We start from the raw sequence: 18,252 nt of genomic DNA on the forward strand, positions 1-18,252 counted from the left end.
AATATAGTCTCTCACTGTTTCCATTATTTCTCCATCTATTTGCCATGAAGTCATGGGATGAGATGCCATGATACATCTTTTGAATGTTGAGTTTTAGGTCAGCTTTTTCACTCTCCTCTTTCACTTTCATCAAGGGTCTCTTCAGTTCTTCTTCACTTTCTGCCATAAGGGTGGTGTCATCTGCATATCTGAGGTTATTGATATTTCTCCCAGCAATCTTCATCCAGCCCACATTTCACCTGATGTGCTCTACATATAAGTTCAACAAGCAGGGTGACAGTATACGGCCTTGATGTGCTCCTTCACCAATTTGGAATCAGTCCATTGTTCCATGTCTGGCTCTAACTATTGCTTCTTGAATTGCATAGAGATTTCTCAGGAGGCAGGTAAAGTGGTCTGTATCCCCATCTCTTTAAGAATTTTCCACAGTTTGTTATGATCCACACAGTCAAAGGCTTTAGTGTAGTCAATAAAGCAGAAGCAGATGTTTGTCTGGATTTCTCTTGCTTTTTCTATACCAACGGATGTTGGCAATCTGATCTCTGGTTCCTCTGCCTTTTCTAAATCCAGCTTGAATATCTGGAAGTTCTCGGTTAACATACTGTTGAAGCCTGACTTGGAGAATTTTGAGCATTACTTTGCTAGTGTGTGAGATGAGTGCAATTGTGCAGTAGTTTGAACATTCTTTCGCATTGCCTTTCTTTGGGATTGGAATGAAAACTGACCTTTTCCAGTCCTGTGACCACTGCTGAGTTTTCCAAATTTGCTGGCACATTGAGTGCAGCACTTTCACAGCAACATCTTTTAGGATTTGAAATAGCTCAGCTGGAATTCTATCACCTCCACTAGCTTTGCCCACTTGACCTTGCATACCAGGATGTCTGGCTTTAGGTGACTGATCAGACCACTGTGGTTATCTGGGTCATCAAGATCTTTTATGGATAGTTCTTCTGCATATTCTTGCCACCTCTCCTTAATATCTTCTGCTTCTGTTAGGTCCATACTGTTTGTGTCCTTTATTGTGCCCATCTTTGCCTGAAAATTCCCTTGGTATGTCTAATTTTCTTGAAGTGATCTCTGGTCTTTCCCATTCTATTGTCTTCCTCTATTTCTTTGCATTGATCATTGAGGAAGGCTTTCTTATCTCTCCTTGTTGTTCTTTGGAACTCTGCATCCAGGTGGGTGATTTACTGCAGCTTCTAAATCAGCATTTGCTGCTGTACTTTGCACATTTATGTTCTAAGGTTAGCCTCTTTCCTTAAAGTTCATTAACCGTTCTCTGCTAGCTTCACACTGCTCTCCTGCAGCATCCTCCTCTCTCTCAGCCTTCACAGAATTGAAGAGAGTGGGGGTGTCTCTTCAGATTATTGCTGCTTAGTCACTAAGTTGTGTGTGACTCATTGTGACCCCATGGACTACAGTCGGCCAGGCTCCTTCCTCTGTGCTTGGGATTTCCCAGACAGGAATACTGGAGTGGGCTGCCTTTCCTTCCCCAGGGGATCTTCCCGACCCAGAGACTGAACTCAAGTCTCCTGCACCTGCAGACGGGCACCTGACTCATGAGCCACCAGGGAAGCCTTCTCCTGTTTAGGTTTCAGCTTAAGAGAATGTCGTGGCTGATATGGTCCATACAGACCTTTAAAACTCCCTCCATATCAATAAGAAGACTGTCTCACTTTCTTATCAACCACGTGTTCACTGGAGTAGCACTTTTTAAAAAACATTTTACTTGGTATTGGGGTATCGCTGATTAGCCGGACTGTGACAGTTTCCAGTGAACAGCGAGGGGACTCAGTCACACACACACACACCCATTCTCCCCCAACCCCCCATGCCATCCAGTCCGCCACGCAACACTGCGCAAAGCTGCATGTGCTATACAGTAGGTCCTTGCTGGTTACTCATCTTATACACAAAGCAGTCTGCACAGGGCGATACCAAAGTCCCTGACTGCCCTTTTCTCCAGCAGCCATGAGCTCATTCTCAAGTCTGTGAGCTGGAGGAGCACTTTTAGTTTCCTTCAACACCTGTTCTTCTGTAACCACAACTTGGCTAACCGTTTGGCACACGAAGCCTAGCTTTCAGTCTGTCTCAGCTTTAGACATGACTTCCTCACTAAGCTTAATGAGAGACGTGTGACCCTTTGCCTTGAGGCCGTTTTAGTGTTATTAACTGAACTAATTTAAATTTGTTGTCTCAGGAAACAGGGAGGCCTGAGGAGAGGAGGAAACATCAGGGGAGAGCCGGGCATCAGAGCAGTCAGAACACACATGACAGTTATTACTCAAGTTCAACAGCTCATGTGAGTGTTATTTGGCACCTCAAAAATAATTACAAGACTAACAGCAAAAATCACTGACCACAGATTAATATAACAAATAATAATGAAGCTTGAAATACTGTGAGAGTTACTAAAATGGAACACAAAGACACAAGTTGAACAAAAGTTGTTTGAAAAATGGTGCCGAAAAACTTGCTTGACACAAGACTGCCACAACCTTCAATTTGTAAAAACTATAGTATTTGCATGCAGGCACGCTCAGTGGCTCCAGTCATGTCTGACTCTTTGTGACTCTACGGACTGTAGCCCACCAGACTCCTCTGTCCATGGGATTCTCCAGGGAAGAATACTGGAGCAGGTTGCCACGCCCTCCTTCAGGGGCTCTTCCCTGCCCAGGGATCGAACCCAAGTTTCTGACATCTCCTGAATGGGCAGGTGGGTTCTTTAACAGTAGCACCACCTGGGAAGCCAAAGTGCAATAAAACAAGGTATGCCTGTAGTGGGGCTCCCCAGGTGGCACTAGGGGTAAAGAAAATGCCTGCCAGTGCAGGTAGACGTAAGAGACAAGAGTTCGATCCCTGGGTGGGGAAGATCCTCTGGAGGCAGGCATGGCAACCCACTCCAGTGTTCTTGCCTGGAGAATCCCATGGACAGAGGCGCCTGGCGGGCTACAGTCCATGGGGTGGCAAAGAGTCAGACATGACTGAAGTGATAGAGCATGCATGCACGCATGCCCATATTGACTAAACATGTGTTTTATTTGGAAAATACATGAAATACAGAAATTATCTTTAAAAAGTGAAAATAGTTCTCATATCATTTCTTTATTTAACAAATACAGACTTTAAACTCCATGAGGCAGGAATTATATCTATTTTTTTCACCATTTTGAATCTGGAGCCAAGTATAAATGCAATTATTACTTCTAATGTTAAGGATAAATATATATGCATTAAGTCATTTTATACAATGAACTGTCAAAAAACTGGGACATTTTAAATTAGAGAAAAAACTCATGAGAAATATTTTACCATTTAAGATAACACAGGTGACACTCTTATTACTGGGAATTGCATGTTAGCCATTCCACCCACAAAACTCCAATAAAAACCACATAGCATTTTCATATGAACTTAGTTTTATTAATTGGGTTTTAATAACCCAATTAATTTTGACTCATGATAGCATTTGAACTGTCAGTGTCAATCATTCAAAACTATTCAGTAATGGTAAAGAGCCAAAAATGTTCATTGCATTGTCAATTTTCATAGTGTAGAACTACTTGTAAATCATTGGGCTCTTACATTTTGACCTTGACAGTTAAAATATACAAATTCTTCCAAAAGAAAAAAGGAACTAATAGTAAGCCAAAGAAATCACTTTAACCTTCATTGTATTTTATTTACTGAGATAAAATATTAAGAAATTTAAAAATAAATAATTTGCAATTTAAAAAGGAAAGAATATTACTCCTGTAATTTTCAGGTACAGGTAAAGAAAAGAGTAAAGTATGTAAAGAGTAAAGAAACTAAAGAAAGCAGCAAATTAATATCAAACTATTTTAAGTAGTAAGTATAACTGATTCACTCTTTCTCATTCATCTCATTCTCCCTAAAAGACAAGAAAATTACTCTTCCTTTAATAGAGAGAAAAGACAACTGAAAAATGTAACATAAATATCAATAAAAAGAAGGAAAATCAACCACCACTATCTAACCTAATACACATCAACCAATTAAACGGGAAGACAATTTCTAGAAATGGAATAACACTCAAGCCAGGAAACAAACAAAAAATGTCAAACATTTTGTGGCAGTAAAATTCCAAAAATATTCAAGATTCTACCCTCAGTTGTTCAATCAAACACTAACCTAGGTATTCCTGTCAAAGGATTTTGCAGATGTAACTAAGGTTATGGATCTTAAAATAAGATTATCCTGGATTAGCCAAGGCTGCCAATTTAATCATTTAAGCCTTGGAAAGCAGAAAACTTTCTCCAGCTGAAAGTCAGAGAGATGCGGCCTGAAGGAGGAGCTGGAAGATGAGGCAGAGGGGCGGTCAGAGAGGTGAAGCGGAGGGTAAATCGGTCTCCACTGCTGGCCATGAAGAAGGAAGGAGGGGCACAGAGCCAATCAAAGAATGCAAGAAGCTTCTAAAACCTGAGACAGGCTTCTACAACCTCCAAATGACAGGAACAACCTTGACTCTCCAACTGCGTGGGGCAAATCCAGCTGAATGAGTTTGGAAATGGATTCTTCCCAGAACTTCCCAGTTGGTCCAAGTGACCAACACCTGGATTTAACCCTGTGCGACTTGGATCAGAGAAACCAGGAGCGCCTACCAGACTTCTGACCCCCACAACCAGGAGATAACAAACGGAGGTTGTTCTAAGCTGCCAACTTGTGGTAACTTTGTTACCGCAGCAATAGAAATGAACAAATATTTCCTAATGCCAGTGAATAAGAGTAGAAGAGTGTAAAACTAGGGAAAGTTTCAAGGCCCAAAAAGAAGTTTTGATGAAGAAACTTTTGCATCATCTGTGAACACATCTCTTTAATACCTTAATACAGACAGCATGGTGTTGTACTCAGAATAGTTATTAAATCAGAATTACAGAAGTTAGAATATCTGCATCTGGCAACTGCTATTTTTAAAAAGTAATGCAGTAGACTGTGCTAGTATACAAGGCTTGGTCTGCAGGATATATACTGAAGCTGGGAGGCCCTAAATTAAAGCAGCATGCCTGAAAGTTTTAAGGATTGCTCTGCCAACTTAAATCCTCAAAGCAAAACTACTTTCATAAGTGCATCTTTATAAGCTACTATTTTAAAGTTTATAGATTATAAAGAGGATTGCTAAAACTTAATAAAAATTTTTCCATATGAATGATGCTCGAGAAATTACACTTGAAATCAAAGCTCTAAAATTTGATTAAAAAGATAAGTGCTTGTCATTTTCCAGCAGTATGAACTTTTAAAACTTATTCATGAAATAAAGTGCCCCATTTTATATAAAAACTGCATTAATAAAACCACTTGACCAAATAGTCACCCAGCCATACACCAGTATATATAACTTTTGCTTAGAAATAGAGTATAACTTTAGAAGTATATTAAACTTTCAAAGAATTTGAATATGTGAATATTATGAGGTTTTTCAATTAATGTCATTAAAACTTAAATATCATTTAACCTAGAGATGGCATAGTACAATACAGAAGTACTCCGGAGGATAGACAGGGGGTCAAATGACAGATTCAGTGAGAAAGGTCACGTGCCTTGTGGCACAAAGAGGATATTTTCAATGACTAAACGGGGGAGGAAAGAAGAGTCTACTGAGAACCTTTCTGCAATTGCCTCATTTTACTTAAACTTGCATTTCACTTACACAAACATACAGAAAGTGCATAAATGAGCAAGAAATATGCTAGTTAGTTTTATGAAGTGGGTAAAGAATTAAAGCAGGTAGATGTGTTGGTACTGATTAGATGACGCAGAAAAGCCTCTCTGAAAATGTTAACATTTGAATGATACAGAGGAGACAACCATTTAAAAAGAAAGAAAAAAAACAGCAAGTAGACAGGACAACTAAGATCAAGGCATCACTTCATGGCAAATAGATGGGGAAACAATGGAAACAGTAAGAGACTATTTTGTTGGGCTCCAAAATCACTGCAGATGGTGGCTGCAGCCATGAAACTAAAAGACACTTGCTCCTTGGAAGAAATGCTATGACCAACCTAGACAGCATATTCAAAAGCAGAGACATTACATTGCCAAAAAAGGTTTGTCTAGTCAAAGCTATGGTTTTTCCAGCGGTCATGTGTGGATGTGAGAGTTGGACCATAAAGAAAGCTGAGCGCTGAAGAATTGATGCTTTTGAACTGTGGTGTTGGAGGAGACTCTTAAGAGTCCCTTGGACTGCAAGGAGATCCAACAAGTCCATCCTAAAGGAAATCAGTCCTGAATGTTCATTGGAAGGACTGATGCTGAAGCTGAAACTCCAACACTTTGGCCACCTCATGCGAAGAGTTGACTCACTTGAAAAGACCCTGATGCTGGGAAAGACTGAAGGCAGGAGGAGAAGGGGATGACAGAGGATGAGATGGCTGGATGGCATCACTGACTCAATGGACATGAGTTTGAGTACACTCCGGGAGTTGGCGATAGACAGGGAGGCCTGGTGTGCTGCAGTTCATGGGGTTGCAATGAGTCGAACATGACTGAGTGACTGAACTAAACTGAACTGATTTATAACTCTTACAGGAGCCAGATTCTCAAAATGTACTTTACAAATTAATGGCTCAACTATTACTTAAATATGAAAATCAGCTACAACAGATCATATGTAATTTGACTATGATGGGTACCTATTGTTTTGTACCTGCAACCCTTCCCCTCATTCTGAGTACAGCCCCACTCTACCTGTGACTTCTTTGGGGAAAAATCCTGTTTCAGATATTACTGCTGCAATTAGCTGCAGAAGTGAATATGTTACCCAGGCAAGCAAATCAGAGTCCTTCTGTAGAGTTTTTTACAATAAAATTTGTAAAGAAAGTTTTCTTTCACTACAAGCTTTAAACTACATGCTAGGATATCAGTAGCCTTATCCTTCAGCATATATATGAACCATGAGACTTAGGGCAACACATAAGCAGGAATCAGAGAGCCTAATAAAAAGGAAGAGACAAAGATGGGGAGACAGAGAAGGGGGTAGAGAAGTGCAGAGAGAAACTACAAGGCTGGAACCTAGGAAGGAAACCTCTGCTGTTATCTGAGTCCATGAAACCAACTGGCCCAGAACCACCCCTACTTTTTTCTAACCAAGAGTTAGGTGGATAAACACTCTATCAGAACTGAGTAAAAATTACCTAGCAAATAAACATTCAACAGGGATGCATAAATAGGGATATTTTGTCTCCATGCTAAACAAAAGGAAAGCAAAAAGTATATCCATAGACATATTTTGACATACTCTTCATTAACCAGACAAGTGACCATTCTAAATGGAGCCTCAAAAATATTTTGTGTGCATATGTGTGAACATGTGTGCAAGTATACCCACAGGGATAAAGGACATCTTGCCAAAACAGAAAATAGCCATTAGGTGAAATATTGGGTTAGTGAGCATAATGGGCTGAAATGTAGCCCCCCAAAAGTGACATGCTGAAGGCGTAACCTCAGGATCTCAGAAGATGACCTGACTGGAAACAGGATCATTATAGATATAGTTAACTTCAGATGAGTTCAGACTGGACTAAGGTGAACTCCCAATTAAATACAATTGTTTTCCCTACAGGAAGACAGCTGTGTGAATTCTGAAACACACAGGGCAAATGTCAAGTGATAATGAAGACAAATACTCAAATGATACACCCTTACACGCCAAGGAACACGGAAGATTGCAAGCAAACCACCAGGATCTGGGAAAAGGCAAGGAAGGATCCTCTACAGGCTTCAGAGGGAACGTGGCCTTGCCAAAGTCTTGATTTCAGACTTCTAACTTCCACCACACACGTCTGTTGTTTTAATCCACCCCGCCTGTGGTCCTGAGGGCAGCCCTGGAAAACTGACACGGGGAAGAGTGGAAATGGAGGTGCATATGGAAAAACCTCATCCAAGGGTGAGGTAGACTTTTTATGTTAGCATCTGCCAAGAACATCTCTCTAAACTGAGAATAAATTTTGAGTCCTTCAGTACTTAAAGAGCACAGACTTTGGAGCTGGCTTTGAATTCTGTCATTTAGTTGTGTGATCTTGTTTCCTCATTTTTAAATGGATGTAAAAATAGCCTCTCATATGGTTGCTGCGAGGATTAAGTTATACAGCACTTAAGACTAATACCTGGCATATAGTAAGAGCTATTAAAATATTAGCTATAATTATTATTGTTATAAACATTCACGTTTAATGAAAGAATGAGTTCACTAGGGCAAAAGTAATCCTTTGAGTGAAGAGATAATTTTTCAAAATAATACCCTGATATATCTGAATATAATAGTTTTACATATTAAAAACAGAATGATTATTTGGTACTGTGAAGTTTTTCAGTGATAAGCATGGAAGGCCCAGTACATTTTTCAATTTCATAAAACACTGTGCTAGCTTATTTATATGAGAAATTCAAATATAGAGAAAACATACATATGTTAGGTTTACTTGATTGAAATATACATAAGCTTTGATTAAACACAGTTTATATATAATATTTCATATAAATTATTTGGAAAAAGTAAATATAAATGAAGAATTTCTAGAAAAAATTGTCAGCATACTATTTTAATTGTGCCAACATATTTCCAACATAAATCTAAAACCTCCTGTGGTTTAGAATAACAAAAATCCATTATCCTTGGATGACTCTGAGCTTCAAGTAAAATTCTTTTCATATTCTCCTTGACACAGTTTTTCCAAACTTTTCTAGTACAAATGTTAATATGGTATGCTATTTTCAAATGAGTGATAACTTTAAATGCTTCCTTTAAGACTAATTAAAAGGCTTAACAAATACATATTGCACAGATGTTTACAAACTAAAGATATACAAACTATTTTTGTTTTACAGCAAAAATAACTCATTTTGAGGGCTTTATTATCTAGGACTCTGGGACTTCTCAGGTAGTGCTAGTGGTAAAGAACGCTCCTGCCAACGCAGGAGCTGCAGGAGACGTGGGTTCCATCTCTGGGTCAGGAAGATCCTCTGGAGGAGGAAACGACAACCCTCTCCAGCATTCTTGCCTGGGAAATCCCACGGATAGAGGACCCTGGCGGGCTACAGTTCATGTGGTCTCAAAGAGTCAGATACGACTGAAGTGACTTAGCACATACACATGGAATCTGTATATTTAATTTTATCTAAATCAAACATCTGATGCCCTGCTTTGAAATTCTAATCATAGATGAATGTCTAAAACTCGAGTGTTTTCATAAGAAAAGAATTTTTAAAAGTTCAAACATCCTAGCTATGTATAGGATGCCAATTATGCATCAAATTTAACACAAAATTAATTATGGTCATATCCAACACAAACAAATATTTCTTTAAACCAAGTAGAGTTGTAACACAAATAGGATACAGGGGGAGAGTGCATAATCTTTCTAAACTAAGGTCAGCATAAAATAAAATGTAAATTAAAAACAAATAATTTAGGGCCTCTGCCCCAAAGAAAACATACAGATGGCCAAGAATCATACGAAAGATGCTCAGCATCACTAATTATCAGAGAAATGCAAATCAAAACTACATGAGGTATCACCTCACACCGGTCGGAATGACCATTATCAAAAAATCTACAAACCATAAATGCTGGGGAGAGTGTGGAGAACAGGGAATCCTCCTACACTTTTGGTGGGAGTGTAAATTGATACAGCCACTATGGAGAACAGTATGGAGATATCTTAAAAAACTGAAACAGGGCCACAGTATGATCCAACAATCCCACTGCTGGGCATGTGCCCAGAAAAAAAAAATTCAAAAAGATATATGCACCCCAGTGTTCACTGCGGCACTATTTACGACAGCCAGGACATGAAAGCAAGCTAAATGTGAAGCAAGAGAAGAATGGACAAAGAAGAGGTGGTACATATATATAATTACTTAGTCATAAAAAAATGAAATAATGCAATTTGCAACAACATGGATGAACCTCGATATTATCATACTGAGTGAAGTCAGACAGAGAAAGACAAATACTATATGGTGTCACTTATATTTGGAATCTAAAAAAAACTGGTTTAAATCTACTTATTTACAGAGCAGAAATAGAGCCACAGGTGTAGAAAAACAAAATTATGGTCACAAAGGAGGAAAGGGGGAATAAATTGGGAGATTGGGGTTGACACATACATTGTGCATGTTTTCCCATCATGTCTGACTCTTCACAGTCCCATGAACTATAGTCCACCAGGCTCGTCTATCCATGGAATTTTCCAGGCAAGGATACTGGAGGAGCTTGCCACTTTCTCTTCCAGTGGGTCTTCCCAACCAAGGGGTCAAACCAGTGTCTCTTGCATCTCCCGCATTGGCAGGTAGGTCATTTACTACTAGTGTCATGTGGGAAGCCCATATACCCACTACACATATAAAACAGATGACTAATAAAACCTACTGTAGAGAAATGAAAACTACTCAGCACTCTGCAATGACCTATACAGGGAAACAATTTTTAAAAAGTGGATATATGTATAACTGGTTCACTTTATTTTATAGCAGAAACTAATGCAACATGGTATATCAACTATACTCCAATAAAGATTAATTTAAAAAAAAAAAAATTCAGGTCAGTGATCTAGGTCTAGAGAAGAAGTGTACTTACCCAGAGTTTTACATGCAAATAGGGCCATGGCACTTTGTAGTCTGTCTGGTCTGAGAGCCTGTACCACAAGAACCTTAAAATAAAGTGCAGAGTATTTTAAATAATAAAGTTCCCACAACAACTGTAACTGAACAATGATGCTAATTAATTTAAAAAATGCTTACCACAATATTTCCTATGCCAAAAACTGTCATAATAGGTATACAAAAATACATTTCTTTAATAGCCAAAATATTACTAAAATCCATCAGATCTATTGCTGCTATTTAGTCTCTAAGTCGTGTCCAACTCTTGCTGCCTCTTGGACTGTATTCCGCCAGGCTCCTCTGTTTATTGAATTCTCAGGCAAGAATACTAGAGTGCCATTTCCTTCTCCAGGGGATCTTCCCAGCCCAGGAATCGAAACCGCATCTTCTGCTTGGCAGGCAGGTTCCTTATCGCTCAGCCACCCGGGAAGCCCTCAGATCTATTATCAAAGGTAAACATCAGCATGCACTGGTCACGGTGCTAGCTGTCTTCAGAAGCTAACAAAGGGCCCAATGACAAGTGAAAGTAAGAGTCTGTAGCTGAGGCATTCCTGGTGAGAGCAGTGCAGAGACATAAAACTCCTAAATTTTTCAAATCACCAATTTTATGCTGAATCACATCTATCTAGTTCTAGATGCTTAAGTTTTCAAAAGAAGTTTTTATTTTTTGTCTTTTTCTTAAACACACCTGAAGAAACAGAACTTCAAAAGGAGACGACAAAGGGGACAGAACCACAACCAGCAGCACAGTGAAGAGAAAGGGCAGAGTGATAATAAAGAACCCGCCTGCTGATGCAGGTGATGCGGGTTTGATCCCAGGTCCGAAGATCTCTGGGAGAAGGAAATTGCAACCCACTCGGGTATTCTTGCCTGGAGAAACCCATAAACAGAAGAGACTGGCGGGCTGCCATCCATGGGGTCGCAAAGAGTTGGACATGACTCAGCACTGAAGATGTGTGCACACATAAACGCAAGGGTCATCTCCTGGAGCATCAACTCCCACGTCCTCTCCAACGCCAAGATTTGGTCTAGCCAACAGGGTACAAGCTCCCTGTTCCTCAGCATAAGGTCTTTCTTTTCCTTAGAACCCTGGGAAATGTGTGAAGAACGTGAACAATAAATACCTTAATCTCTCTATACAGATACTCTATTCCAAGATCCCCCTCGGGTCGGAGGCAGCGGGGGTAATAAAAGCTTGGTGGGAGACATGCTGCCCAGAAACACTGCCTGGGACTTCCCTGTCTGGATAAGGTGGCAAGACCAGAGAAACCTTTCCCATGGATGCCCCAAGGTTAAGTGACACCCTGTGGGCAAAGCTTTTATTTCAATGGCTTCTGAACAACAAGAGAAACATTTCATACTTGTATGCATTTAGATAATTTACCTGCTGAAATAAAGAAACTTTCTTTATAAGAATAGATGGAAACTCTTGCTCACACATTGAATTATGATAATAGGTACGCCACAAAGCTACATCTTCAAAGCACAGGGTCTGATAAAGACTGGGAAGAGCAATCTAAAAAATAAAAATAAATAAAAAATAAAAATAGTGAGCAACAAACAAATATAAATACAGACATACAGACATACATACTAAATACATGCACATATATGCATACTAAAAAATAGTAAGTGGAAATTCCTGATAGATATTATATTTTCTAAATGATGTTGGCTTATTCAATCATGTCTAAGTCAGAAATAGTATGGTGCATATATCTAATCCAGAATTAAAAGCAAGTATTTCTAAAGTAATATGACATCAATTCTTGTATATAACAAATCTTTTCTCTATGTAAAATCATGTGTACCTATCTCCACCTTGTGGAGAAAAGAATACTTTCACTAAAACCAAGTACAAGTCTTAAACACTGCCACAAATAGAGTTCCATGTTAGAGTGTAAAAATATGCCTAGTTACAGCTTCAACTCTTTATCTTCTAAGTGACCATAAGTGACTATATCATTTTATGCCTTAGCTACTTCAGCTGTGAAATGGACAGCAATGTTCAAAATATCTAATGAGAAGATCCATTTTTAAATTCTGTGTAATACCTCAAACATAAGAAGGTAGGGAGGGGAAAGAAGAGAGGGGAAAAAAGAGTGGGGAAAAACCCACTATATTTGGAAAACCTATAACAAAGGCATGGACTGTGGTAACAGAATGCTCAAATTAAAATCACAGTTTCAAAACTTCCCAGCTACTTAATCTTGGGTAAATTATTTAACTTGTCTACACCTCAGCCTTCTCAAAAACAGGCATAATTATGACCTCCTGAATACATTATCATGATAATAAAGTAAGATAATACATCTGAAGCATTTAATATGATGCCTGGCACGTAACAAGTCTTCAAAAATATATATGAAATTTAAGTGAAAATTCAGGTTCAAGCATTTAGCAATTCACTGCATAGATTCTCAATTCTTATCCATAAAAAGAAAGTTAATACTATCTTCCTTTTAAGATTTGTGTGATAATTAAATAGTTCATTTGAAAATGTTTTAATAAACTAAAATGACAATAAAACATTAATATATATTATAAACATTCTCTGAAGAGGAAAGCTGCCTTTCCTCAATGTTTTGCATTTCTTTACTTAACAAGAAATTAGTATGTGAAAAAAAAAAAACTATACTTTTATAGGTTAATACATTTAAGATTTTTCCCCAAGGATAACCTCTCAGTAGATCAATTGCTCAAACAATTTTAACTGTACCATATGATTAATATTAATTTTCCATTAGGAGCTCATGAAATAGTTCACAGGTCCTGCCCAATAATCCAGAAATACCTTCAAATTCTTACTATTTTTTATAATTATTGATTTTTTGCATTCTAGTAAAGTTGTTTAAAAAAAAAACGTTTCCTACCCTAGGCGAAGAGTTGAGTGTGAAAGATAATAAAAGGTGAACAGAAGTGAAAGAAATAGTTTGATTTTGAAACCTTTTCAACATAAGTATCATATTGTATTTTATTACTGATCCTAAATTACCCTATTAATAAGGTGTCCACATATCATATTAGAGGACATTTCATTTGCTTATCTTTCTATCCCCTATGGGTACATAGCACAGAATCTTCACCAGGATGGAGATTCAATATGTTATACAGTGAATGAAAGATTCAATTAATTAATTATTCATTACAGGGCCAATCAGAATAATTCTTGGATATTCTTTTACCCATGGATTTTATGTCATTTTCACAGAAATATCAACACCGAGTATGAAGAAGTAGAACATAAAAATATAAACAGAAATTGCAACTATTAAAAAGTTAAATATCCTCCAAAGTAAGAATGGAATACCTTTAATGTTGCCACTGCCCAGCTTCTTTCCTGATCTATCCAAGATGGAAGTTGATCACGTATTCTTTGTTGAGAGTCCTTTTTAATAAGAGCAATTATTTCCCTTAGCACATTTGGTAAAATTCAAACTTTAAAAAAATTTTTTTAAATTGACCAGTTAATTTTATGAACACTATTTTGTTTTGTAAAAAGAACCTCACTCTATGTATATTTATTTGTATCTATTTTACAAATCAATATGGTAAAATTCTACATAAGGTATAGATAATGATTTAGAAAAATGTAACATTCATTTTCATAATGTTTATTCCTTTGTAAAACTTCAGAAAAACTCAAATGTAATATGAAATTACCATAAAACTGCATTATTTTTTATTATATCTTGCATTTCCAACATAATCTAGGTTTTGCATTACAGTTTGGATAGGATGCTTTAAAGAATAATTTTATCCATTACCTGTCGAGAAAACTACTGGAGAAAAAATCTAACTTGAATAAAGTTTCAAAAGATAAGTGAAGTACTTTTTAATTTCACTTATTTAAGAAAATTTTCCTAGCTATACTACAAGATTTATTTTCTTAGAGTTCCAAAATACATATACTGAAAAAAGAAACTATACTAATTTCTTATGTTTAATTAAATATTCTCAAAAAAAAATATGTCCTCAAGGACAAAAGAAATATATCAGTCCATTTTATATTAGGGCAATAGAGGAAAAGACATATTCCTCTAATAAAATATAATTTCAACAGTAACTTAAAACTACTCTGAAGCAAATTATATTTCATGAAGGCAAAACCAGAATTACTTTCCCTAAGAATGAAATAATAATTTTAATTACTCTAACTTACAACTTTCCGCAACATGTCTCCAACAACCACACCTGTAAATGTATCCCATTCCTATTTAATAAAAATATGAGAAACACACAAAAGATAAATATTCTAACCATTTAACAAATCTTTTTAAATGTCCCCATAAGACAGCTTACAATTCAGCTTTCTAAAAAAACATGGAGGAAAAAACTCCTTTCATATCTTCCCAATTCCTAATATATTAACATCATAACAGTGAGTTCATGTACCATACCAACATAAAACATTATGTTGGCACTATACCAACATTAAAATGAAATATATTAGAATAATTTTAAGAAAAAAATATAACCATATTAAACACTTGTAAGTCTCAACATCTAAACATTAAAATGTCTATTCAAATAATTAGCATTTGTCATTATCTTTAATTTGTCCTATTACATGCTATCCTTTACTAGTATATAAGCAGTAAGATGCATCAAAAGTTTAAAAATTGTGTATACTGGGAAAAATAGAGGAAAGTCCCACCATTAACTTATCTTTTCCAATGTATAGGGAGAAGACGGCCACTGATACTCTTTTTTTCCCTAATTAACTCATGGAATCAAAATTGAGCAAGTGTTATAGAATCTAGAGCTCTTTGAAAACCTATGTCTTCACTCTGGGTGACCTGATCAGATAATTATGGGCACTACTATATTATGTTACACACTGGCCAGCATAAACCTAATAAAATTTGAGCGTAATGTGGAAAAACTACCAAAGCAACATACTGCCTACCTCTGCTCACTCTTCCTATTGGAGTTATACAGTCACAAATAAATAAAATACAAATTATTACTACTATTTTATGTGAGTCAAGGAAAAATGTTCTCTTTTCCCAATGATTATTTATACTTCAAGAGGGAAAACTAGGGAAAATTAAGTCTCACACAACAGTTTATTGATCATGATGAAAAATATTATACAGGAAGAGAGAAATGCATCAAAGTAAATGGTATAAATAAAAGTAGCCAAGTTAAACTTAAGAGAAATTTATACAAGTCAACCAGAGTACTTGGAGTTAGAAAGAAATAGAGAGAGAACAGTCATATGGAATGGCATGTATTCAAATGAGGGGAACCCAGAGCATAGTTAAAATCTGATCATAGACAGTTAAAGGTGACTAGGTCACTAGGTCAAAGTGCACTGTCCATATACTATTCCCTGCCACTCTGGCTACTGCAAGCCCACTTTAATGAAAATGGCCGAATAATGAGGAAAATCACCCATAAAGAATTTTTTTAACACTAGAAGTAGATCAGAGATGGATTACTTAGCCCTATCTTAAAGGACATTTCTTTCAAGTCTGAGAGTGGGTTACATGGCAGACCAGAAATGAAGACATAAACTAAACAAAAGAAGATAAATTATACATTAAAAGATTAATATAAATCTTCAGACTCAAGAAGGAGGTTCTGAGAACGACCCACCCTTGTTTCACATGCTGATTCTAAGCATGCCAATGTAAATAATAAATAATGTACTGGTATACTCGTATAGCTTCATATTTTTATATTTATCAGCCCCAGTGCTTAGATGAGGAAAATAATAAGGCTGATTCTTCTGGTGTCCTGGAAAAGTACACTTGTGTTCAGAAAAATCTTGGTAGGATGGTAAATTAGAGTTCTTTCCCTGCCTTATCATCCTTCAGAATATCTGGCTCAACCACAGGAGAGTAAAACTGGAAATCAGCATCATACACTAAACTTCTAAGTAAGTAAAAAATGTATAGGTTGATATGGAATGTCTAGCCTTAAGCAATTTCTAATCTAACCAGAAGTCCACCCGTTACCAAATTTCTATGGAACTCTTAATATTTTCCTCCTTTTCTTCCACTTACATTTTCTTGAAAAAGTTCAGGATGCAATCCTCGAATGAAATGCAAAGCGAACATCAACTGATCAGCCTGAAAATAACAACAGATATTATTTTGCTTTTTCTAAATGTCTGGTTCTGGAAAAGCATAATCTTTAAATTCAGGCTTATAAATTCTATACTCTATCGTCTAATAATCTACTTTTATCAATATAAAAATGACCATTCAGATGGCATCTACATAGCACAATGCTTCTAAGTTGGCAGTGGAAGTATAGAGAGAAACTTAATATTTAGAAATAGTGCTAAGGAATAATCAGTGTATATATCTCATTTAAAAAAACAAATAACAACAACAACAGAAAAAAACAGATTTAACTAGATGAAATCCAACTGTGAGGTTTAGATTAGACATTATTAACCAGATCAACCTCTTGCATTAGTAATCTTCAATTTGTCATTGTGTATGTTATATGCTCATCAACATCCTATATCCCCATAAATAAAGAAACTGCATTTCTAGAAATTTGTGCAAAGAGATTACAAATGTATTCTACTCTAGATAAGAAATGAGAGAGTTCATTGCAAGGCTTTTATAGTGGAAGGAAAACTGAAACAACACGAATGTTCAAAAGTCTATCATGAATAATAGTTAAATCGAAGTATACAGCATAGTTCATATTGATTTAAACAAATATTTTTATATAAACAGACATGCATATATATCTGCAAAAGAAATTAGAAATAGATAATAAAGTTTTTTATCAGTGATTTATTTTTGAGATTACAGGTTATTTGTTTCCTAATTTGATGTATTTTTAAAATTTTATAAAATAAGCTTCTGTCATTTCTGTCCAAAAAAGCAATGAGTTTACCAATATAAACAAAACCATCTGCTAAAGCACCATCTTTCCTACAGAATTCTAATATAAACTTTATTTAGCTTTTTCCATACAATAAATCATACTTTATTCATGTCTAATATTACAGTTGTATATGATTATAAACCTACAGATAAATAGAAGGATATTATGATACAATATATATAAAAGATACATTCAACAACAACAAAAGAGTACACTCTCCTGTAAACATTACCAGCAAGTAATCTCCTTGCCTGCAAGAAAACCATCCTTCTGTTGGAAAGAGATAAGCCAATCATCAAGGTGGCCCAATGTCAAGATACCATGCCACAGATAATGGTACAAGAGATACCATATGATCTAGGCCAGGTCAACCAGGATATACTCTTCTATGATTTTCCAACTGGGAGATGTCAGAAGAATGCTGTTTATGGCAGCAGTCTGGGTACCTAGCTGTACCAATGAATCCCTTTAGCCATAAGAATTTAACAATGATGTTATAAAGAGGAATAACAATAATTCAAGAATAAACTTAAAAATATAGTTTGCTGACAGAGAACACATTATTTCCAATTACACAGAAGCAAAATCAAGAATGAATTTAATCAAGCTTAAGAATTTTCTGAATACTTGTTTTAAAAAAAAACTGTCAATAACCAGGGTTTAAAAATATTTTGTACCTACTATATCCTTGGATCTACACAGCTTATGAGTCAGAAAATTTGGGTGTTTTACTTTAAGTTGAATTTATATCAGTTTGCTTGGGATCTGTTATGAAATAAT

The 18,252-nt window shown here is 36.4% G+C and overlaps 1 protein-coding gene across 2 annotated transcripts in view; it reads right to left on the reverse strand.

The window, feature by feature from the left end:
* Positions 1-18,252, reverse strand: part of DYNC2H1 (dynein cytoplasmic 2 heavy chain 1) — a 408,806-nt gene that overhangs the window by 175,593 nt on the left and 214,961 nt on the right. For both annotated transcript variants that reach the window (XM_061143196.1, XM_061143187.1), the window contains exons 71-75: positions 16,632-16,697; positions 14,783-14,833; positions 13,931-14,008; positions 12,005-12,136; positions 10,595-10,667 (exon numbers count right to left, since the gene is read on the reverse strand). In XM_061143196.1, coding sequence (XP_060999179.1) covers positions 10,595-10,667; positions 12,005-12,136; positions 13,931-14,008; positions 14,783-14,833; positions 16,632-16,697 — 400 coding nt within the window. The remainder of the gene's footprint in view (positions 1-10,594; positions 10,668-12,004; positions 12,137-13,930; positions 14,009-14,782; positions 14,834-16,631; positions 16,698-18,252) is intronic.

Source organism: Dama dama, chromosome 1 (genome assembly GCF_033118175.1).
Source record: "Dama dama isolate Ldn47 chromosome 1, ASM3311817v1, whole genome shotgun sequence".
In the NCBI taxonomy this organism is placed as follows: domain Eukaryota; kingdom Metazoa; phylum Chordata; class Mammalia; order Artiodactyla; family Cervidae; genus Dama; species Dama dama.